Source organism: Haliotis rubra, unplaced genomic scaffold (genome assembly GCF_003918875.1).
Source record: "Haliotis rubra isolate DU_JTF1 unplaced genomic scaffold, ASM391887v1 Scf194, whole genome shotgun sequence".
Lineage (NCBI taxonomy): Eukaryota > Metazoa > Mollusca > Gastropoda > Lepetellida > Haliotidae > Haliotis > Haliotis rubra.
In genome coordinates, this window is record NW_025765936.1 from 877,790 (window position 1) to 902,584 (window position 24,795).

Sequence of the window (24,795 nt, forward strand, 5' to 3'; positions counted from 1 at the left end):
TAAAAAAAAGTGGGCATCTCTTGTAACCATGGTAACCTCGGTTACATAACAGATGAGTAGGATTTGGACAAAACTTACGAAGATATCAGACACAACCTGTGCACTGGGCTGAGGGGCGGAGGCGAGAGCGGGTTGTGGGTGTGGTTGTGGAGCTGGGGCGGGGGCTGACTGTATCCCTGGCAACGCATGATGCACAGACTGGGTGTGGTGGCCTCCAGAGACATTCGGATTCACCCTGGAAGAAAGAACAAAATAATCATAGCTATTGAGATATGTTTGTTTGTTGCTTAACACCTCACTCAGCAATATTCCAGCTGTATGGTGGCAGTCTGTAAATAATCGAGTCCAGAAAATCCAATGATCAACAGCATGAGCATCAATCTACCCAACTGGGACACGATGACGTGTCAACCAAGTCAGCGAGTCTGACCACCCGATCCCGTTAGTCAACTTTCACAACAAGCATGGGTTACTGAAGGCCAATTCTAAAACAGATCTTCATGGGTGAACAACTGAGAAGTCATATGACTTCGATATGGTATGTGGATAAACATACTGAAATTACTAAAATAAATAACATAGAATGAATGAGTGAGTTTGGTTTTATGCCGCTTTTAGCTATATTCAGGGCTACAGATAAGGGGCGTACAGGCGTAATGTACGCTTCAAAATCAATTAAGTACCACATAATATAAGATTTCAAGCGTATCGTGTATGCACATAAATACCTTTGTACGTCTAACATTTAATTTCCGTGCGTATCGTTCAAAAGGAAATCTATTTCGGATAAATACTTGTCAAGTTTCTTTTGTGAAACACGATTTGACACATGAGGAAACCCCGACAGTAGGAATCCCTTGCGTTGCCATGCAACGATATGCGTTTTTATTTTCGATTGGCTAAAAACTACACTGTTCCTATTTATATCCAGTCGGACCTGACATTTCGCGCATCACACGGTTGCTCAGTTTATTTCTCACGCGTCTTCAAATACAAATACATGGTAGGAAATAGTGATCGATGAATCGTCCACACAAACCACATCACAACTCGCTCACACAAAAACATGTCGGTACTCCTTCAAAATTCTCAGTACACCTCCACTTGCAATATGATGTGTAAGTACACTCGCACGCCCCAAAAGTTATCTGGAGCTCTGTATATTCCAGCAATATCACCGCAGGGCACAACAGAAATGGGCTTCACACATTGTACCCATGTGGGGAATTGAACCCGGGTCTTCGGCATGACGACATAATGCTTTAACCACTAGGCTACCCCACCGTCCCAAATAAAATAGATAAAATAAACATCTGTGATGGGCTAATTTGGGGAAAATATTTTCCTAAAACTGATCCATGAAAAATATAGTTCCTTCAACAAAGATGCAATCAGTTATTAAGAAATCAACATACACTGGGGAATATTTAAATCCAATTTGCGATTTCTTATAACACTCGATATTTTTATGCTTGTTTATAATCGCAGACTCTTACGAGTGTCAATAGCTCAGTTAAAATAAAAATGGTTTTGTTAAAAAGTTCCTCGAGTACCTTTAAAATAATTTTTTTTTTTTTTCAACCTGCTTTTTACAAAAACTGTAATAAATACACACCTCTCCCAAAGTCTTGGACAATAATAAAACACATAGGCGCTCTAGAGGAATGATGCCGGAATAATAAATAATCTGTTTTTGTCAGTATGTAGAAGTATCACTGCTAAGGGCTCATGATAGTTAACTTAATGGGACAATTGTTTTTTAAGGCCAGACCAATTTTATTTCTTGTTTTACAGATCCGCCGGACGTATTTTTTCAAGAATAAGAAAAAAAATAAAATTTAATTTTCCCCGCTCAAAAAATAAAATCCTCATGTTTTTATTGGCCAAAAATGTAAACTTACAAAAAAAAAAATGTTTTGATTGTTTTTTGCCCCACATAAACTTCATAAATTGCCAAAAATAAAACACTTTTCGTGTTTTAAAGGAAAATTACTTTGACTAGTGATTATTATCTTTTATTTTTGTCCCTCCTGCCTTTAGGTTTTCTGAGGACAAAAATCCGTAAAACAAGAAATAACTGACTGACTGACTGAGTTTAGTTTTACGCCGCTTTTAGCAATATTCCAGCAATATCACGGCGGGGGACACCGGAAATGGGCTTAACACATTGTGCCCATGTGGGGAATCGAACCCGGGTCTTCGCCTGACGAGCCGAACGCTTTAACCACTAGGCTACCCCACCGCCCCAACAAGAAATAAAATTGGTCTGGCCTAAAATACATTTGACATTAGATGCTGATGGCCATGCCCACTACCAGACTACTTGGGAGACATGTCAGCACTCCTAGTATAGCCTTTGCCATGCACAGCCTCCAGTACAAATAAATCAATGAAAGAAAACTTCAACTGATTTTTTTCGTTTCACAAATATTGATATATGTGGTGTGCAACCCAAATTTTTACAGTTTTACATCCATAAACGCCAAAAATATTGAAGCCAGGTCTCAAAGGGAAAGATTCATGGGAGTGAGGGTGTGAGTAAGGTTTATGCCTCTTTATGCAATATTCCGGAAAATATCACAGCGGGGGACACCAGAAATGGGCTTCACACATTGTACCCATGTGGGGAATCGAACCCAGGTTTTCGGCATGATGAGCAAACGCATTAACTACTAGGCTACCCCACTGCCCCGAAACTTTATGAATGACTGACTTTCGCCTCAAGGTGAAAGAGTGCAAAAAGTAAACAAACATATTTTTTATTACAAAAGTTTTTCTTGTAGCAAATCCTGCTTGAACAATACTTTGTTTCCAGCTGCCATCTATTCTATTCAGTTATTTCCAATTTTCCAATTTGTAGGAAAATGTGAACGTTGAGAACTGGTTCAGAATTAGAAATGTTGAATGCTAACAGCTCAGGCGGACTACTGTCAATAGATTTTCACAAAGGCCAAGAAAAATATATGTCCGTTTCCTATTACATGCTTTTAAAAAAATAGGGTAGGTGGGTCAGTTTTATGTTGTTTGTTTTTTTTACTTATTTTCATATTTTTAGTAGCACCAGGTGGGCACCTGAGAATGTTTTCAAGAGTACCATACAATGCCTTGTGATGAAACACTGAAAGATGTCTATATCAAATCATTATTTATGTTATTTATTTGCAGGTTTTGTCAGTGAGAATCCATTATGCCAATTCAATGCAATCCATTTTAGCCCTACATACACTGAAAAACATGAAAAAATCATACTTGATTTGGATGTAAATGATGAGTTGAAAACTAAGTGTCGTGGTGTCCTTGAAAATAAGGTCAATGTCACCAAAATTAACTGGTGTCTGTGTAATCCCTCAATGTAGGCTGTCACCAAATTTGTAGACATTGGGTACAATAGTTCATGAGATATCGCGTTAACAAGGGTTTTGAAATGAGATATCACGTTAACAAGAATCAGGACGTACAGACGCCGCTGAATACATAGTCCCCCGTTCCGAGTTGCAGTGGGGGACAACAATACCTAATAATGTTTTAATTAAAAAAGTATCATTCATCGATGTTTGAAATTAAATATTTAAATTGGTTATCATATCGACTCCAACCTTATCATTTATCATGTGCACACAATCCCAGGTCACAATGACCTCCTGTTTTACACTTCAACAATGTAAGAGATATAACAATGTTGCTTTGGAAATAATAACAGTGTAGATACTTTAGTAATCTTTACACACTTTGGTGAAATTTCTATTACAGCTACAGGCTAAAGTTTAGAGGATTGTTTCATTTCATCCGTGCCTGCATAATCATTTCTAAAACCTTTGCATTTCAGTAAACTGAGACTGAAATTTATTCTGGAGCACAAAACTGGAAGAATGGAAGGACACTCCTATGAAATACTGTATTTCCTCTATTAAGCGCCGGGTCTCTATTAAGCGCCGGACCTCTAATAACCGCCGGGGATAAAGCAGTGCTTTAAGAAATAAGCGCCAGGCCTCTAAAAAGCACTGGGTACAGACCTTTGCATATTTTCACAAATGTATTCTCCCTTGGTCTAAAAATAAATATATTAAGGAATGGTCCCTTAAATCATAACTTCATAACTAATCATAACATAATTTAAAAATACAGGGTCCGTTGAAAAAATAAGCGCCAAGGGCCCTTATTAGAGGAAATACGGTACCTATCACCATATCCTGAGATTAACAAATTGGCTACCCGAGAAGATCCGGGTTAGAATTGGTCTTCAGTAACCCATGCTTGTTGTAAAAGGCATCTAACAGGATTGGGTGGCCAGGCTCGCTGACTTGGGCCCATTTCCAGGGCCCGTTTCTTAAAACTTTCAGATTTTCTCGTAGCATTAAGTAACTCCTATGTTACAGTATAGGAGATTCGAATGCTACGAGAAAAGTTACGAGATCTTAGGCTTACGAGAGCTTTGTGAAACGAGGCCCAGGCTTGCTGACTTGGCTGACGCATGTCATCATATCCCAATTGCATAGATCGATGCTCATGCTGTTGATCACTGGATTGTTTAGTCCAGACTTGATTATTTACATATTAAATAGAACATTGCTGAGTGTGGCGTTACACAACAAACAAACTGGCTCAGGATAATGAACTTGTACAAAGCGACCTTTCTTTCAACCAATCAGACCATTGTTTATCAGATTGTGAAAGTGACAGTCGGAATCAGTTTTCCAATCATTAAACCTTGAAAAGGTTAATATGGATCCTTCTGAATGACAGTACAGTTCCTCGTCAGTAGGAAGTACAGTGTATGGCCATACACATTCAGCCATACTTTTGGATATTCAAAAATCTTTTGATCAGTATTAAAATTTTGATATTTTTGGTATTGAACCATATATAGAGATCATAACACATGCAAGTGTGTCATACAACTTATACGAAACGAGTGTGAAATTTTGTATTGACGAGCATGTGCGAGGGAAATACATAATTTTGCACAAGTTTCATATAAGTATAAGTTGTGTGGCACACATGCGAGCATAATAATTTCTTTATTATCCATTTTATTTATGTACATTTGAGCAGTAAAACACGGTAAGCAAGTGTGACAGCCCTCTTTACTGATGTTACGTTCAATTGTTTAATGACGTCACAGACGACGAAATACAGAAACAATGATTGCTAGGCGAACGTGATATGTGCACATGTGCACGTATTGAAAATATGACATGATGTATATTCCACCAAATGGATAATAACTGACCTTTATCAAATCTATAGAAGCAAGACGTAGAAATACTCTAGTACTTTACCAAGAAAAGGGGCACTTCCTTTATTTAAACATACTGGTAGACAGGATGGATTACCAAGGCAGCAAAGACTTCGTGTAGATTTTGTAATAGCTTTAATACTGAAGATGAATTTCACTTTATGTTTGCTGTGATTTACAAGATGCGAATTGACAATGGATGCAACAAAAATTTATTAGCGCATCCACAGAGACCTAGAAAACGTCCAAATACTTTTTGTAAAAATTCCAATCAAGTAACAATAAGTTATCACTGTGTTTGCTATTAGCTGCTTTATGGTACTATTTGCAATTTAATTACTGTAACAATGTGATGATCATGATACACAAAACAATACAATAACAGTATTAATAATAATATTTAAGTGTCCGGGACCCCCATTTTGTAGTCCAGGACCCCCTGAAAATTAAGAGTATTAGTCCTCAGATACACGACTCAAGGTATATCCCTGTGTTTGAGTACCCAATTTATCATGATCTTCGTCAAAAATACTTTAAAGGTATGCCAGTGTAGATCAATAGCTATTATTTCATTAATACACTTCTTTGTAATAATTGTTTGCTTGCTACCAATTGTGCAAATTATGTAAAAGATGTGCTTGCATTTCATTCATCATATATGTATACAAATTAATATTGAAATATTATCATGTTTTTGTACTTGGGCCTAAGGCCTTTTCACGAAATAAACTGATTAATATTCAAACTAGAAAGCGGTTTCTACTCGTAAAAACAGATGTCTCCTCCTTCCCCCAATTCAACGTTGAGACCTCAAACAATTCATTGGATTCCTTCAATTTCAAAACCTCTAAGTTTGAAAATACATATTATTGATAGTATGTTATTATGTTTGTAAAGTCTTCGTTTTTTCAGTCACAGAGTTGTCTCTAGTCAGTAGTGTTCATAGTCAGTAGTCTAGTCTAGTCGATGGTGTTTTATAGTAGTCGTCCGCCCGGAGAGCGGAAGGTCGCGGGTTCGATCCCCGACCGCGTCATACCCAAAAAAGACATTAAAATATGGTACTTGTTGGTCCCTGTCTGGCTCTCGGCATTAATGGGTAAAACAAGGACTGGTCGGCTCAGAGTCAGTATAATGTGTCTGAGTGGGGTATTCATGCTTCACTGCGGCATGGTATCTCAGTGGGCTAGCACTATAAAACAAGCTTCAGTCTGGGCAAGTACAAGCAGCCGCACATACACATACACACGCATGCACGTCGTCATATGAGCAAAATATTCTCAAGTACGACGTTACACCCAATTTCACCTCACCTCACCTTTATCGTAGTACATGTATATGGCTGATGCTTCTAAGCTTGCTAATAATTGGTATTAAGTAGACAAAATTTGGTAAACAGCTATGCTTCGAACACAAACCCTATCCTTCAAAAGGACCAAGTCCAAATTTGTTGCCATTGAAACACACACAAAAATAATTGAAAGAAATGTTCAAACCCCCAAAAGCAACATCTACATGATAAGGAAGGGCAGTATAGCAAATTTGGTGAAGATGGGTCAATTAGTTTCAGAATTTTGCTTTGGAAACAAACTTTACCCTTCAAAAAGACAAAGTCCAAATTGTTGCCATGAAAACAGAAAAAAAAAAAAGATTGAAAAAAAAAATAATCAAACCCCCAAAAGGCAATTCTACATGATATGGAGAGGTAGTATAGCAAATTTGGTGAGTATTGTTCAAATAGTTTTAGAGGTTTTCGGGACGAGACAAAATGTAGAATTAAGATCTGTAAGAAATATTTTTCGCAGTATTTGGAATATAAGTCATCTGTTACAACCCAGTGCAGTAAAAGGCTTATCAATGTTTCGAAATGTCATTGCAGGTTGACCTTTAATGAAATGTACTCAGGTCTTTGATAAGCTGCATTGGGAACTAAGATCGGATTTGAATGAGATTGGCATCAAACTCAGACTCTAGCCAGCTCAGCTAATAATAGTCCACGATTACAGTAAATCATAGACAATAATGCTCAAAGCCATGTTCCAGCCTGTAGTCCCTCAACGATCAGTCAGTCAGTCGTTTGTATGTGAGTGAAGATTTATAGTAACGTCAGCAATATATCAGCCATATTGTGACCAAAAAGTCATAAATTCATGATAAACACAGATAATTAGAAAAACCTGTCGACGAAGGATAGTAAAATAAGTATATTATCACATAAAAATGTAAAACTAGCATGTAACTTTAATATGAAACAGTTATTACAGACAAGACAATTATTAATACAGGCTGGAAATCACCAACAACTGAAGGTATATCACAACGCTTGGGACCATGGGGACTTACAGTGCCTTTGCAACCTGCATGGACCTTAGCTGGATTTACATCATCCCTTCAGCCGCTGGCAAATCCAGCCAGGCAATTGTAGTCAAAATTAGCCATCATTTAAAATCACAAATATACTACGTTTAAATATCTAGAAAGCTTAATTTTACTTTGAATGTTCTGGGACTTGGGTACCCCCACAGGAGGACAATAATTTTACAATACTATCAATTCGTATAAATTATCATAAATTAACATAAATTACTGTATAAAGCAAGATTTTTGAAACCTAAAATTTGAGGGTTTTAGGGGGAAAAAAAAAAAATGAGGTATGGGGTTTCTTAAACCTAAGATTTGAAGGTTTTAAAGGGGGGGGGTGATGAGTATGGGGAGGCATGGGGTAGATGATATGTGTGGGAGGTGGGGCTTGCCTTATGCACAGATTATAAAATCCCACATTCTTTCTACTAATTGTTTTGGCCAAAATTTCTCTTATTACACCTTTAATCTAATTAAAATATTACGCTTCATTCTAATATATGATGCTTCTGTGCCAAGATCTATCTAACTCCATTGGAAAATGCATTAGGTATGCCATCAAATTCTCATTATGTGCAAGTGAAGCACTTGGAACTATCATCATATCACTGTCCCAAAATAAAACAAAAAGAGGCAGTTCTGAATGGAAATAATAAAGGCTATGTGATCATATTGCTATGAATATTCAAAACAATTTACTGTTTCTGACTGAATATGCAGCCAAAAAGGAATAAAACTATAGGAATATTTGTGTTCTATGTGGGTTTCTTTAGTTGGATCAAAATTGTCTATCCTCGTGATTCTAGGCATCAAAGAAATGAAGCCGAACAATTTCAAAAGCTGGAGAAAGTTCAACACAAGAACCACGGTATGTCGGATTTACACAACACTCTCAGATTTGCACATTCAAACATGTATTTAACAATATATGCATTCACACTAGGGATGTCACGATACGATACGTATCACGATTTTAAGGTCACGATATGATACGTATCGTGATACATAATTTTCGCGCCTTTTCATAGCATTACCTTACCGGCAACGTACGCGCTCTCTGATTGGTCCATCAAAATAGTCTAGCCAATCACAAAAGCTGTTAGTTTCCAACCTATTTTTTAAGTAAAGCTAGCTACATCTATTTATCGGAGCGGTCTCGTATAATTTTACTATCAAGACTTTGAAGGAGATGGATATAGCTTAAAAATTTGAATCGATAAAGTTTTAAAATAGGAATCGACACACGCAAGCATGTATCGCGTATCGTTATCGTCAGTAAAAATGTATCGATGCATCGATACATTCGCGTATCGCGACACCCCTAATTCACGCTAAAACTGTTATGACGCTGCAAGCCACTACCTGTAAAACAAGAAAACGACTACTCCCTCGGCAGCTATAAATAGACTTGACTTCCTGTATTACGGCAGTTATATGATGTTGCGATCGCGAGCCTACATGGAGATATTTACACATATTACATGTATACTAAGGTTGTAAAGATTCACTCGCATATTCGCTGAATCGAACCGTAGCCCTTCATGAATTCAATTCGTTATTCGTGGTCACCAGAACCGAATATTAATGAATATTTACGACTTTTTTAAGGGAGCATGTTTTACTTGAACCCTTATGTCCTTTCCAAAGTGAGATATGCAAACATGGAACATGTACTAGCATTGCAGTAGTGCACGTCATGTTAGTTTGCCAAGACTGCACATGGTACTGTCGACTAACTATTACATACCAAATTTGAGTGTCATGAGATCACTGGTTATTGCTATGACAAATAAAAAATGTCAACATGGACGTTCCATAAAGTGCATCAATCACTTAACTACAATATTATATTTGAATAATCATTCGTATTCGTTACCCAAAATTCATGATACGTATCATATTCGCAACATAGTGTATTCGTTGCAGCCCTAATAATCATTTATGTTATTCTTGAAGACAGTATACAGTATTATCGATTGAATTTTTTTTAAATCAATAAGGCCAGACCAATTTTATTTCTTGTTTTATGGATTTTTCAAGAATAATAATAAAAAAATATAATAATTTTTCCCGCTCAAAAAAAAAAAACCTAATGTTTTTATTGGCCAAAAATATATACTTACCTGAAAATGTTTTTTAGATTGTGTTTTGCCCCATATACGCCTCATAAATTGAAACGAAAGTAACATACTTTTAGTATTTAGAAGGAATATTACTTTGACTGGTGATTTTTTTTTTTCTCCTGCATTTAGGTTTTCTGAGGACAAAAATCTGTAAAACAAGAAATAAATTTGGTCGGGCCTAATCGAATTTTGATTGTCCAATAAACTGATTACTTGATCAGTCGGTGTACCACTATTGTAAACCTTATTTCCAATAAATGAATCAGAGCGAGACTCACGTTGTTGTAAATCCCGGTATTGGGAACTGCATGGCGCTGTTCAGACTCTCAGCAACCTCGCCGTACCGGGGCCCTCTAGGGGCAACAACTCTTGGAAACGATTCGTTAGAATTGACTCTCCGCTGGAAAAGGTAAACAAGTAATTAGTAAGGGTGTCATTGATTGGAAACTAATTAGAATTAACTCACTGCTGAAAAACAACAAATTAGTAACTGTTTCTTTGATTGGAAATTGATTAAAATCAACTCTTTGCTGAAAAATGAAAACAAGTAATTAGTAACTTTGCCATTTACCGGAAATTTTAAGCCTATACAAATAAAAAAAATCAATGATTCTGTATGTGCATAAATAAACATTCCCTATAAATAGACCTGCAATACATTGATATAATGATATTTGGGAAGCTCTGTGGAGTGTTTGAAATTGATTGTCTATCTTGTTGGATATCTTTGTCATTAAATATTCTGGGGCAGTGAAAAATAGTATCAATATTCATAAATTTCTACTTGTTTGTACTGATATAGGATCAACATTAAAAGTTTACCAATACACTGTCATAACAAAGACTTAACACTGGTAATTTGTCAGGAAACAGTATATCTATGATTTTCAACTCAGTGCCTATGAAAAGAAATGGGAGTAAAACCGGCATTATTTCATCCCAAAATGTTAAGTCCTTGTTTCTAAAGTGAGTGAGTGAGTGAGTGATTACATCTTTTAGCAATATAAAACTAGCAATATTTCATCCCAAAATGTTGTCCTTGTTTCTAAAGTGAGTGAGTGAGTGATTACATCTTTTAGCAATATAAAACTAGCAATATTTCATCCGAAAATGTTAAGTCCTTGTTTCTAAAGTTAGTGAGTGATTACATCTTTTAGCAATATTCTAGCAATATAAAACTAGCAATATTCCATCCCAAAATGTTAAATCCTTGTTTTTTGAGCTGTAGGTATTTCAGTGTAGGGTATTATGATGTGAGTGAGTGAGTGAGTGAGTGAGTGAGTGAGTGAGTGAGTGAGTGAGTGAGTGAGTGAGTGAGTGAGTGAGTGAGTGAGTGAGTGAGTGAGTGAGTGAGTGAGTGAGTGAGTAGTGAGTGAGTGAGTGAGTGAGTAATAAATACAATGTTTATTCCTAATGCAGGATATTAGCCATACCAAAACACACTTGCATGACAACCTATATTTCTTGTTAGTTGTATAGAACGATGTTTCGATGTAGATTATAATACCTATGTTGTGAAGCCAAACTTACTGCAACCAAGAAATGTAGCAGATTGCCTTTTACAACAACACATACCTGATAACAAGTGAGAGAGTGACTGTGAGAGTGAGTTGGGTTTTTACACCACTTTTACAGTGTTCACGAATAGCGTCTGACCCTCTGACAAATCCGGCAGATTCGCTAACTGTCCGATAGAAGTCTACAACCTGCCGGCCCCAGTGTCTGACTGTATATTTCACAATGACTTTGACTGAAGTTGTTTTATGTGACATGTAAAACTTGTTTGCTGTTTATAAATCTTATGTTTGTTAATAACTTCAATGTCAATTATAAGCAATATTAAATCTGAAATGTGTGTTTAATTTTATTCCATGGGTCCTGTGCATTTTCAATGGGTCAGACAGACATCTGAAACTTACATGGGGACATCAGAAATGGGCTTCACACATTGTACCCATGTGAGGAATCGAAACCAGGTCTTTGGCGTGACGAGCGAACGCTTTAACCACTTTGCTACTGCTACGCTCCAGAAAATACATGCTACGATCGTCTTGTGGATAGGGTTCCAGAATGGTTTCCAGAAATAAATGTTTGATGTCTCAGTCAATGTGAGTGAGTGAGTTTGGTTTTAAGCCGCTTTTAGCAATATTCCAGCAACATCATGGCACACAAAACCAGAAATAAGTCAAACATTGCATCACAGCATACAACACCAGAAATGAGGTCACACATTGTACCAACTGAGCCAATCGACCCCGGGCCATCATCATCATGAGCAAACGCTATAACCACTGGGCTACCCCCTGCCCCTGATAACAAGTGGTACATGGTTGGATGAGGCCAGATGGAGTGTGAGAACAACCAGCACAAGTCATGACGCCAAAATAAAGAAGGGTTAAATTGTAAACAGATTCATTAGAAGCTGCAGTCCGTTTGACTTCATTTTAGACCGATGAATTGCTCACTAACACAAAATCTAATAATTGCAACAAAAGCAAATTTGGCAGTCACATGAAATAGACAGACCAACTCTGATGATTTGTCTCATAATTTTGGACATCCGGATAAAAAAGTTGTTTAAAAAACGATCATTATTCTGTTGTCACTTTTCGCTATTTCTTACGAGGGAGGACCACTTGCTGGTGGAACAGCTGATAGACTATAGTTGAAACATTGTTTGATAGTTTATAACCTAAAACCATAAAAAAATTGAATATACAATTTACAATACTTATTCATGATAACTTTACTGATAATCCATCAAGGATTTAAAATAGTGAGGGAGTGAGTTTAGTTCTACACCACTTTTAGCAATATTCCAACAATGACATGGTGGAGAACACCAGAAATGGGTTCCACATTGTACCCACGTGGGCAATCAAACCCAGGGTCTTCAGCGTGATGAGCGAACGTTTTAACCACTTGGCTATCCCAACGCTCCAGGAATTAAAATAATAAACATGCCATACAATGGCCTTGGCTAAAAAAAATGCAAAACATCGCGGTAATTCGGCTTATTCACAATTCAGTAAGCTGGGACAAGCTGTCAATATAGGTTAGAAAATGGGCCAATTAGATAAATATTGGAGAAGTATCTTTGAACAAAAATGAGTTTTTACTGAAAGAAATGACAATATTTCACTGCTGAGGGTTGACATATTTAGGCTTGGATTACTAACAAGACACAGTCCTGAATATACCGTAGTTTAGAAACAGCCCTTGAATAAAGACCTAACTTTGTGCAGTATCTGTGTTAGGCCCCCAAAAATATATGTCCGTTTCCTATTACATGCTTCTTAAAAATAGGGTAGGTGGGTCGATTTTATCCCTTTTTTTCAGTAGCACCAGGTGGGCACCTGAGAATGTTTTCAAGGATACCATATAATGTAGTGACAATGCCTTGTGGTGAAACATTGAAAGATTTCAATATCAAATCATTGTTCATGTTATTTATTTGCAGGTTTTGTCAGTGAGAGACCATTATGCCAATTCAATGCAATGTTTTAGCCCTACATACACTGAAAAACATGAAAATATCATACTCGATTTGGATGAAAACGATGAGTTGAAATGCACTCCAGTCATGATTTTAACTTGGTTAAAAAAAGATTTAGGGTCAAGGGGGATAGGATAGGGTCAGTCTGGTAACCAGACATATGTTTGGGGGCCTTAATTAAAACTTTATTTCATCACAACAGTTTACATTATTACGTGACAGTTTTATGGCAATAATCATTTATAATTTTTCCATCGCCAATATTTCTGATTATTGATCTTTTCACCCAGCCCACAATAAGCAGCTTTGACAAAATGCCCAAAGTTACCTTACCGCATGACTTGTTTCGATGAAATTTTGCAGATCTATCTTTGATAAATAACTGACAAGTTTAAAGTAAAAAAACACTCTTTTACAAAAATCAAATATCTGGTTAAAAGATTCAATTCAATAAATCCACAAGAGAATCATAACTATGGTAACAGAACAACTGTCTACAGTAGGCAAGCAAAAAAGATCAATAATCAGAAATATCATCAACAGGAAAAATAATTAATGATTATCAATATGAAAATAGTGTTGATAATATCATTCAGACACTTTTGTTACAGAAAACAGTTTCAATTTACACACACAATACACAAAGTTGGGTTTAATTCATGGGTTGCTCCTGAATTATGTTCAGGACGCTGTATTGTCAGTAACCCATGCATAAACATGTCACCAGTGACTTTTCTTTGACATTTTTGCTCAAAGCTACGTCTCCAATATTTATCAATAATCAATATAAATTTATCAACAATTATCAATCTCTATGATCCATACTGATGATAGCCAGTCCTAGGCAAGTATGTAGAGATGCCAACCCTAATTTAGCCTAATTAGTATTTTGGTCAAAACCTGATGCAAAAATTAGTATTTTTTGGCAAAAAGTAGTATTAACTTTTCCAAAGAATTTTCATATTAAATAAAAAATGTAAATATATAGTCTAAGGCCTTGTTATTAGCATTGTACACACCTAAATCAGTAGTAAGTATCCACATATAGCTTGATACTGAATGAAAAATGGGGTTGAAATTTATTGTGTATGGTACGTATGCTATTCGATAATTTAATTTAATGTACAGGTATTTTTTTTCTTCAAAATTCGTATATTTTTACTGCCATTGTAGTCGTGTATTTTGTGTTGTTTTTTTCGTAACGAATACGATAAAATCGTATGGGTTGGCATCTCTGGGTATGGGTGTGATAACGTACCTGATCCTCGAGACGACGGTGCATCATCTCTTGGTGGGAGATGTATGTGATGTGAGCAACACGATAAGATGAGGGTTATGTGTGTCACCCGCCAACAAGAAGATCTGAAACAAGACATTCATCTGTCAAAAACATCACACCATACTCAACATTCACCGAAAACTTCAGCCAACAAATTTCAAGCAGTGATCAAAACTGATCATGTTAATTTGTGTTTGTTTGTGTTATGTTTAACACTGTACTTAGCAAAGGTCCATGATATGATGGTGTCAGGACCACATGATCCGGTGGTTGAGACCATGATTGGGATACAATGATATCAGCCAAGTCAGTGATCCCGTTAGGTACCCTACACAACAAGCATGTGTTTCTGAAGAACATTTCTAAACCAGATTATAGTCTTCTCCACTGACATTTAAACTCAGAGATGCCTTGAAGAGAGAGAGACAAAGATGGGAGGGAGAGAGACAGAGAGAGAGAGAGGGGAGGGAGAGAGACAGAGAAAGAGGGAGGGAGAGAGACAGAGAGGTGGGAGAGACAGAAAAGAGGGAGAGAGGGGGGAAGGAGAGAGAGAGACAGAGGTGGGAGACAGAGAAGGGAGGGAGAAAGAGACAGAGAGGGGAGGGAGAGAGAGAGATGGGAGAGAGAAAGAGGGAGAGAGAGAGAGAAAGAGGGAGAGAGAAAGGGGGGAGGGATAGAGACAGATAGACAGAGGGAAGGGAGAGAGACAGTAAAAGAGGGGAGGGAGAGAGACACACAGAGGTGGGAGACAGAGAAGGGGAGAGAGAGAGTCACAGTCCCACAGGGTTTAACCTTGACCAACAAAATTAGGGGTCCATAGGACCCCCAATTCGTAATTTCAACGGTGCTTACATGAAATACAAGGGTCCTGTACTGATGGGATGTAGCAGACTGTACTCTATGTTTAACTTAAATACATGATTATGAACTTTCTAATTCTTGTTACGAAATTTGAACAGTGAATATTATGGAAGGACCCAGTGGACGTAATATGTTTCTGCGTCCATTCATTACATTTGTGCGCATTTGACACACATTTCTGTTTCATAAGACCCTTGGTCCGTAGGGCTGGGACAATTCACCAATACATCACGATACATTTATGTTTGGTAGAGCTATCGTATCATCGACAGGTATATCGATACCAAACAATACACAACTTTTTTTCAAAACAGTATTATCTTAAACATGTTCAGGTACTTATTTAGAGAAAAATACGCAAACAGGATAGAGTTACTTGTTTGTTTATTACAATAGTGTTATTATTATACACAAATACCTTGAAATAAATCATTTTAAATCTTAATACTGTGTCATTCTTTCAAGGTGTATGACGCAGGTAAAATATCGCGATATGTATCGTGACATAGTGTATCGTCCCAGCCCTATTGGTCTGGTATGCCCTTTGATAGCAGATTAGCTTTGCAAGTAACCACAACAACTTTAAAACGGACTTTCCTAACCCTAAACACGACAAAGCAGTTTTAATGCAGGATGTAACGATCATGTTGAGTATCCTCCCTTCAAATAGTTATTTGTATGTATTCTCTGAGAACATACTTCCAATTTGTATACAAGTTTGTACCTGTGTTACATTCTTGTAAGTAGTTGTACCTGTGGGTATGATCCTGTCAGAACTAAAGTTGAAACTATAAATGAGTATCACAATAAGAAACCATGAATCTTCTCCCTTTTCTGAGCACAATGGGTAGTTCATATTTTCGAAATCCCATCGTTTTCAGTTACTATGTAAGAATTCAAGTCTATTAGTAGCTCTGCAATGAAAACTGCTCTGTCTGTTATTTAACAATACAGCTTAGAAAAACAATAGTTTGATAGAGAATATCAATGAACAGAAATAGCCTTCTGTAATTTCAGTATCGTAACTTGTATTTGTGAGATATCCATGTGAAATTTGTATTGTCAACAAACCACGTATCACTGTGGGACAACTAGTCAAGCTTTTGGACAAATATACCAACATTAATATACTGAATAGACAACAAACGTGTCAACTACAAACCTTAGTAACTTTCATCTCCATTGTATCCTATGCATGGACAAGTAAACTCGTCGAAATTTCTGGCTCGCAGCCAGTCACAATAACCTAAACATCATGGCTGACAACAACCTGTGTCCCTACGAATAATCAACTGTTCCAAAAACCTTTCCCCCCTAGCTGCTTATGTTTCGAGTCTGGGTTACAAAAACGACCCACCCAAAACACACAATTGTGAGATTGGCTGATTGGCGAGTACTTGGAGATTAATATTTTCATAATTTTAACAAAATAAGTAACCGTTGTGTTCCGTAGCAGCTTCTCTTCGAACTGGTGAAAATATGGACTCGTCCATCGTAAACTGCTGTTCCTGAATAACCACACCACATTGAACCATTCCCGCTAAATTTCATCAAACATTTCATCGTTTAGGAGATTAAATCATATTTACAAACATGACAGTTGCCTCAAATCATGCAGTTTAATGTCCCAGTTGGACAAGGAAATGAATAAAATCTCTTTGAATGACCAAGGAAGCCCGAATTTGATCAAAATTTAACCCGTGTAGCGAACAGATACGCTCGTTGGGAAAGAATGAGATGCATTCCACAATCCGCATGTAACTCAAAAGCCACCAGATTTCAGAACTATTATAACAAGTCCGTGCTTGAAAGGTTCAAGAATAACTGCAAGATAGTGATATTGACTAAAAAAATAACTCTGATGCACAAATTTGACATTTCCTGGATGACTTTATCGTCGAGCCTGGACGAGTCCATTTCTATCAGCCACACAGACACATATTTTGACAGACCTGTCAAACTAAGCCTAACGCTCGATTTTGTTCATATGCGCAAATCTGATTCCATAAACTCTAAGAGGAACATGGGTGTTCTTGGTTTTGCTGTGGGTGACGGTTTAACAAAATTACGGGAATGTTTAGGTCCATGTAGGTCACACAACATTGGGCGAAGGTTGTTGTGAGGGGCTTTCCTACCGCTTCCTCAAAACACTTCAAATTCACAAACTACAACACCATCGAACCCTGACATATAGATGCAGGTAATCTAAAAAGCATTCATAGTTTGTAAAATGCTTTACTTACCGTAATATTTACCAAGATGATGCTGATAACAGCAGATTATCCACAGGGAAATCACCGCGGCTACCCCATACAAAGTTCGCCTATGCTATTTGGGTCTCCCTGACGTCATTAAGATTTGTCCAATCAAATTGTCAGAACCATTTTGAACGTCATTGCGGGAAACACAGGTAAACATTGCCGCTTCCGGGTCATTGAGCAGGTGCCCGACGTTTCCGAGCTTATTATCGTAGAGCGCTACGCATGTTTTACTACACTTTCATTCACAAGTCATGATGGCGTTTCAGTTAAATGTGTTTAAACGCATTTTGAAACGAAATAACAAACTAAAAGAACAAACGCAATACACTCTGGCACGTTTTGTAAGAAGTTAATGAAATATAAACAAAAATAATGCTGTAACTGTATTCTGATCATTTACAATTTTAAAAGAAAATTTCAAATGAGGCACCAACGCTGTGTCAACCAATGATTTTTTTTTGTCAAATGAAATTCAAAATAAAAGAATTTTCCAAGGTGAGCGCACATTTCCACCTTGTGGTATTTTGACTGAGTGAGTGAGTTATGTTTTACGCCGCACTCAGCAATATTCCATCGGTACGAATATGGAAACTATCGATGCTGAAGGTACACGTATGTTGGTTGGTTGTTGTTTAATGCCGCACTCAGCAATATTCCAGCTATATGGCGGCGGTCTGTAAATAATCGAGCCTGGACCAGACAACCCAGTGATCAACAGCATGAGCATCGATCTACGCAACTGGGACAAGGTGACATGTGTCAACCAACTCACCGCGAGCCTGACCACCCGATCCCGTTATTCGCCTCTAACGATAAGCATGGGTTGCTGAATATCAGTTCTCACCCTAAACTTCACGGGTCGGGTTTTGACCAAACGTTGGGTCAACGAATAACAAATCATAGGTGGATCCAGAAATTTTCAAAGGGGGGTGGAGTTCAGGGGGTTCGAACCCACACAGTCACACAGTCAGATATGTGTTAGTCGGCCCTGGCAACCAACATTGGTGCAAGTACAAAAAAACACTCCGAGTATATTTCCAAAATGCGATATGTCCCGTATTACCTAACGGTAGTGATGCTGTTCTTTAGCAGGGTAAAATTAGCACGATTGGAACTGCCATGTATAACCGTAACCCTGTCCGGCTATTAGCTACTGAAAAACGTAAGTGTAGCTTTTTAATATAATTAACCTTCAGATATATATCAGGGCTGTAACGATGCATTGAACTATCGATGGATTGTATAATCCCCAGGGAGTTGAGATTGATAATACGATGTGCCGTTGGGATTGACATCCGATGATCGAGGGAAAAAATACCAGCGCCTTGAGCATGCACTAGTTGCCTGTATATGTGCGCTATATAAATATCCTATAATAATAATAATAAAAAATATTGTTGAGTCTCCGATAGCAATTAATCGATGGTAGAAACGAAAAAAAACTATCGATGCATCGATGGTGACTATCGATAGTTTAGTATTTGAAGTGTTTATTTGGATCGTTATTTATCTTTATTATATATTAATGTTGTTTTGTATTTTTTTATTGTTTGAATGCAGACTTTCAGCTTCATTGACTTTATGTTTTAACTGTTTACTTGATCATGGTTTCAAGGTTTTTTTTGTCAGTTATCAAAAGACACTGAAACTACCCCAACTTGTTTTTATTTCATATAAACTTTAGGAAATGACTTCAAATGAGACAATTCAAGGACGTAAAAACTATTGCAATAGTTGGTCGCAATAGACTATCGTTACTGCAATAGTTGTTTCCTCCTCAATAGTCACCCCTATATCACACGTAGTTGTAATTGTGCTAATGTTACCATGCTAATGAATCCCTACCTTTATTTAAAAGGGGTTTTACCTGTGTGTCTGGGTTTCTATACACATAACCGCCATGGATATTTGAGATTAAGAAAAGTGTCATTGTTTGACAAAGCTGCCATTGTACCTTTTCAATAAAACGCAAATTTAAAGTCAATAATCTTCGGTTTGGTTTGTTTGTTGTTTAACGTAGATGACAACGGGCGTTAATATGTTTAATATCAACATCATTCCTCGACGTTTACATAGTAAGCTTTCACATTCAGCTGCCTGCAAATATCTGAACAACACAAACTAGTGATGAAAGTCATGAGCACACGTTTGTTTGTTGTCGTATTCATCAATATTCCAGCTATATGGCGGCGGTCTGTAAATAATCGAGTCTGGACCAGACAATCCAATGATCAACAGCATGAGCATCGATGTACGCAACTAGGATACGCATACATCAGCCAGGACAGAGCCTGACCACCCGATCCCGTTGGTCGCCTCTTACGACAAGCATGGGTTACTGAAGACCAATTCTAGCCCGGATCTTTAGGGGTACAATAATCCTAAAATACAGGGAATCCTCGTATTTAAGCCCTGTCGAGTTTTAATAACGAGTTTTGATTTTCGAATTTAAGCCCATGGGATTAAATTTAAAATTACTTTTAGAGTGATCTCACTACTGAGATGGGTTTACTACTGGACAGACCGCCTCCGTGGTGTAGTGGTTAGAGCATCCGCCCGGAGAGCGGAAGGTCGCGGGTTCGATCCCCGATCGCCTCATACCAAAAGACGTTAAAATATGGTACTTGTTGGTCCCTGCCTGGCGCTCGGCATTAATGAGTACAACAAGGACTGGTCGGTTCGGAGTCAGTATAATGTGTCTGAGTGGGGTATTCATGCTCCACTGCGGCATGGTATCTCAGTGGGCTAGCACTATAAAACCAGCTTCAGTCTGGGCTAGTACAAGCAGCCGCACACACACATACACACGCATGCACGTCGTCATATGAGCGAAATATTCTCAAGCACGACGTAAAACCCGATTTCACTTCACTTCACTATATGTACCACCAGCATTTGAGGCTGCACTTCTTGATGAATGTAGTTGTCTCCCTTCGTCGCTTTTGCGCCGTGTGAGTAAAACGATTTTATGTACAATGGATGCCCGGCTAGTTTGGTTGTACGACCATTAAACATTAATCATAAACAAAATAACACGTATTAACGTTTTATTTGAACATAAATCCATTCATTCAGGTTAGACCTCGGTCCTCGGCAACAAATGCTGGTCGTAGTGAGTGAGATTTTACGCCGCTAGTTTAGCAATTTTCAAGCAATATCATGGCGGGGGACACCAGAAATGGGCTTCACACATTGTACACGTGTGGGAAATCGAACCCGGGTTTTCGGCGTGACGAGCGAATGCTTTAACCACTAGGCTACCCCTTGCTGGCTGTAAGAGTCTTCTTTGCGCGTAGCAAGCCAATTATTTTCGTGTAACGTTTCAAAGCTTTATACTTGTATTTAGATAGTATTGATTGCTTGCCCAACCTTTTTAGCAGCAATCATGTGTAAGCCCGGGCTTTTTTTATAATGGTAGCTACGCCCCAGGCTTCGTCATGGTCAGGCTCGCTGACTTGGTTGACAGCGTGCCAACAAATGATATATCAGTCACTTGATTATGTGGTTCACCCCGTACGATTATTAATTGTTGTTCTACGCCGCACTCAGCAATATTCCAGCTATATTATTATTATTATATGATATTTATATAGCGCACATATCCACGCAACTAGTGCATGCTCAAGGCGCTGGTATTTTTTCCCTCGATCATTGGATGTCAGTCTCAACGGCACATCGTGTTATCAATCTCAACTCCCTGGGGAACATACAACTCTTGCAGCCACTAGGTGCACCGAGTTATTGTGGCCTTCTCATCCTAACGAGGTACCCATTCACAGCTGGGTGGACTGTGACAGTACTTTGTCCAAGTTCACTGCACGTTGCTGTACCCGCAACTAGGTGTTTGCACGTATTCATGTGGCCACCATCTGGTCATATACCAACGGATTTGTGGATTCTTTTAAGTGCACAGGGATGTGTACTGTACACTAGGGGTTGTGACAACACTGAAAGAGTCTGCACACAAAGTTGACTCCGAGGGTTTTACACCCGGTCACACGTGGGCTCGATCCCGACACCTCAAGCTCGCTGGATCACTAGCCTGGCACCTTAGCCAGCTCGCCCACCGCGCCCCATATGGCGGCGGTCTGTAAATAATCGAGTCTGGAAGTCAGTCCCGTGATGAACGACATGAGCATCGATCTGCTCAATTTGGATACAATGACGTGTCAACCAAGTCAGCGAACCTGACCACCTGATCACGTTATAATATAGTCGCCTCTTACGACAAGCATGGGTTGCTGAAGATCAATTCTAACCCTGATCTTCACGGGTGTTTTAAGGATAATCCCAGTGAACTGATAACTGACGCCACTTTGAACCAGTTTGACATGACATGATGAATTCGTGTGTCATTATGGCGAGTACTGCCAGGAATATCACGGCACTAGAAAAGGGCTTCACTCATTGCATACACTGTGTTACGAGCTACTGTACAGAAAAGGCTACAGAAACTTTGTCCCGCTAGTCTGTGGCAACCTCAATTACTCAAAGAGATTTTAAAGACATCTTGTATTAATTGTTAAAAAGCATCAATGTGGAACTAATGATAGATCTATCTTGTGAATAACAACCACCTCTTAGGCTTAGGGGGCGGTGGGTTAGCCTAATGGTTAAAGCGTTGGCTCGTCACGCCTAAGACCCGGGTTCGAATCCCCACATGGGCACAATGTGTGAAGCCCATTTCTGGTGTCCCCCGCCGTGATGTTGCTGGAATATTGCTAAAAGCGGCGTAAAACCAAACTCAGTCAGTCAGTCTTAGACTTATACATGCAACTGAATTGTAGCAGAACTGACACCGACCACCATCGACAGACATTTATCCATCCACCCATCCATCCATCCAACAGAATCCCCCACTTCCCCACCAAAACCCCTACTACCCCCCATATCCCCCGATGAACTGGACTCCTGCCACATATTTGAAAAGCGCATAGGAATCTATCCGCTCCCAATCCTAGAACCAGTTAGACGAGTCAGCTGGTCATCAGGTGTCGCTCGTATCATACAGTCTAAAATTAGATTCACGTTGGCGTATGTCGTTGGTCACCATGGAGAAGGCGTTTCAAGACTATTTCCGCGTTTAGCCGAACTCGTTATTAACACTCGGACCAGCTCGACATATTCCGCAGCCCATGTGCGCTGATGTCCACGGCTGAATGTGCTGACCGGAGGAAGGGAAATAACTCTTCGTGCGTTGTGTTGCCGACTGTTCGCTCATTGATGTTAGACTCGCTTTGTTTCCTTTTTTCTGCTCCTATTTTATGACTTCATTTATTACTACTATCGCACCTCCTGCTGGTTAACACCAGTACTACTACAACCACTAACCGTCTCCACCACCACTACAGCTACTACTACAACCACTACCACAACCGTCTCCATCACCACTACTGCTACTACTACAACCACTACCACAAACCGTCTCCACCACCACTACTGCTACTACTACAACCACTACCACAACCGTCTCCATCACCACTACAGCTACTACTACAACCACTACCACAACCGTCTCCACCACCACTACTGCTACTACTACAACCACTACCACAACCGTCTCCATCACCACTACTACTGCTACTACTACAACCACTACCACAACCGTCTCCACCACCACTACTGCTACTACTACTACAACCACTACCACAACTGTCTCCATCACCACTACTGCTACTACTACAACCACTACCACTACTACAACTGTCTCCACCACTCACTACAGCTACTACTACAACCACTACCACAACTGTCTCCACCACCACTACTGCTACTACTACAACCACTACCACAACTGTCTCCACCACTACTACAGCTACTACTACAAACCACTACCACAACTGTCTCCACCACCACTACACAGCTACTACTACAACCACTACCACAACTGTCTCCACCACCACTACTGCTACTACTACAACCACTACCACAACTGTCTCCACCACCACTACTACTACTACTACAACCACTACCACAAACTGTCTCCCACCACCACTACTGCTACTACTACAACCACTACCACAACTGCCTCTCCACCACCACTACTACAGCTACTACTACAACCACTACCACAAACTGTCTCCATCACCACCACTACTGCTACTACTACAACCACTACCACAACTGTCTCCACCACCACTACTACAGCTACTACTACAACCACTACCACAACTGTCTCCCACCACTCACTACTACAGCTACTACTACAACCACTACCACAACTGTCTCCACCACCACTACAGCTACTACTACACAACCACTACCACAACTGTCTCCACCACCACTACTGCTACTACTACAACCACTACTACAACTGTCTCTCACACCACTACTACAGCTACTACTACAACCACTACCACAACTGTCTCCACTACTCACTACTACTACTGCTACTACTACAAACCACTACCACAAACTGTCTCCACTCACTCACTACTGCTACTACTACAACCACTACTACAACTGTCTCCACCACTTCACTACTACAGCTACTACTACAACCACTACTACAACTGTCTCCACCACCACTACAGCTACTACTACAACCACTACCACAACTGTCTCCACCACCACCACTACAGCTACTACTACAACCACTACCACAACTGTCTCCACCACCACTACAGCTACTACTACAACCACTACCACAAACTGTCTCCATCACCACTACTACTACTACTACAACCACTACCACAAACTGTCTCCACCACCACTACAGCTACTACTACAACCACTACCACAACTGTCTCCACCACCACTACAGCTACTACTACAACCACTACCACAACTGTCTCCACCACCACTACAGCTACTACTACTACAACCACTACCACAACTGTCTCCACCACCACTACTGCTACTACTACAACCACTACCACAACTGTCTCCACCACCACTACAGCTACTACTACAACAACTACTACCACAACTGTCTCCACCACCACTACAGCTACTACTACAACCACTACCACAACTGTCTCCACCACCACTACAGCTACTACTACAACCACTACCACAACTGTCTCCACCACCACTACAGCTACTACTACAACCACTACCACAACTGTCTCCACCACCACTACTACTGCTACTACTACAAACCACTACCACAACTGTCTCCCACCACCACTACAGCTACTACTACAACCACTACCACAACTGTCTCCACCACCACTACTGCT

The 24,795-nt window shown here is 39.2% G+C and overlaps 1 protein-coding gene across 1 annotated transcript in view; it reads right to left on the bottom strand.

Annotated features, from left to right (window-relative positions):
* The window catches only part of LOC124274770 (paired amphipathic helix protein Sin3a-like), a 56,823-nt gene extending 39,134 nt beyond the window's left edge, over positions 1-17,689 (bottom strand). Inside the window, 4 exon segments of the mRNA XM_046710141.1 lie at positions 79-235; positions 9,996-10,117; positions 14,472-14,575; positions 17,597-17,689. Coding sequence (XP_046566097.1) covers positions 79-235; positions 9,996-10,117; positions 14,472-14,498 — 306 coding nt within the window. The 5' untranslated portion in view covers positions 14,499-14,575; positions 17,597-17,689.
* Positions 17,690-24,795: the final 7,106 nt, after the last annotated feature.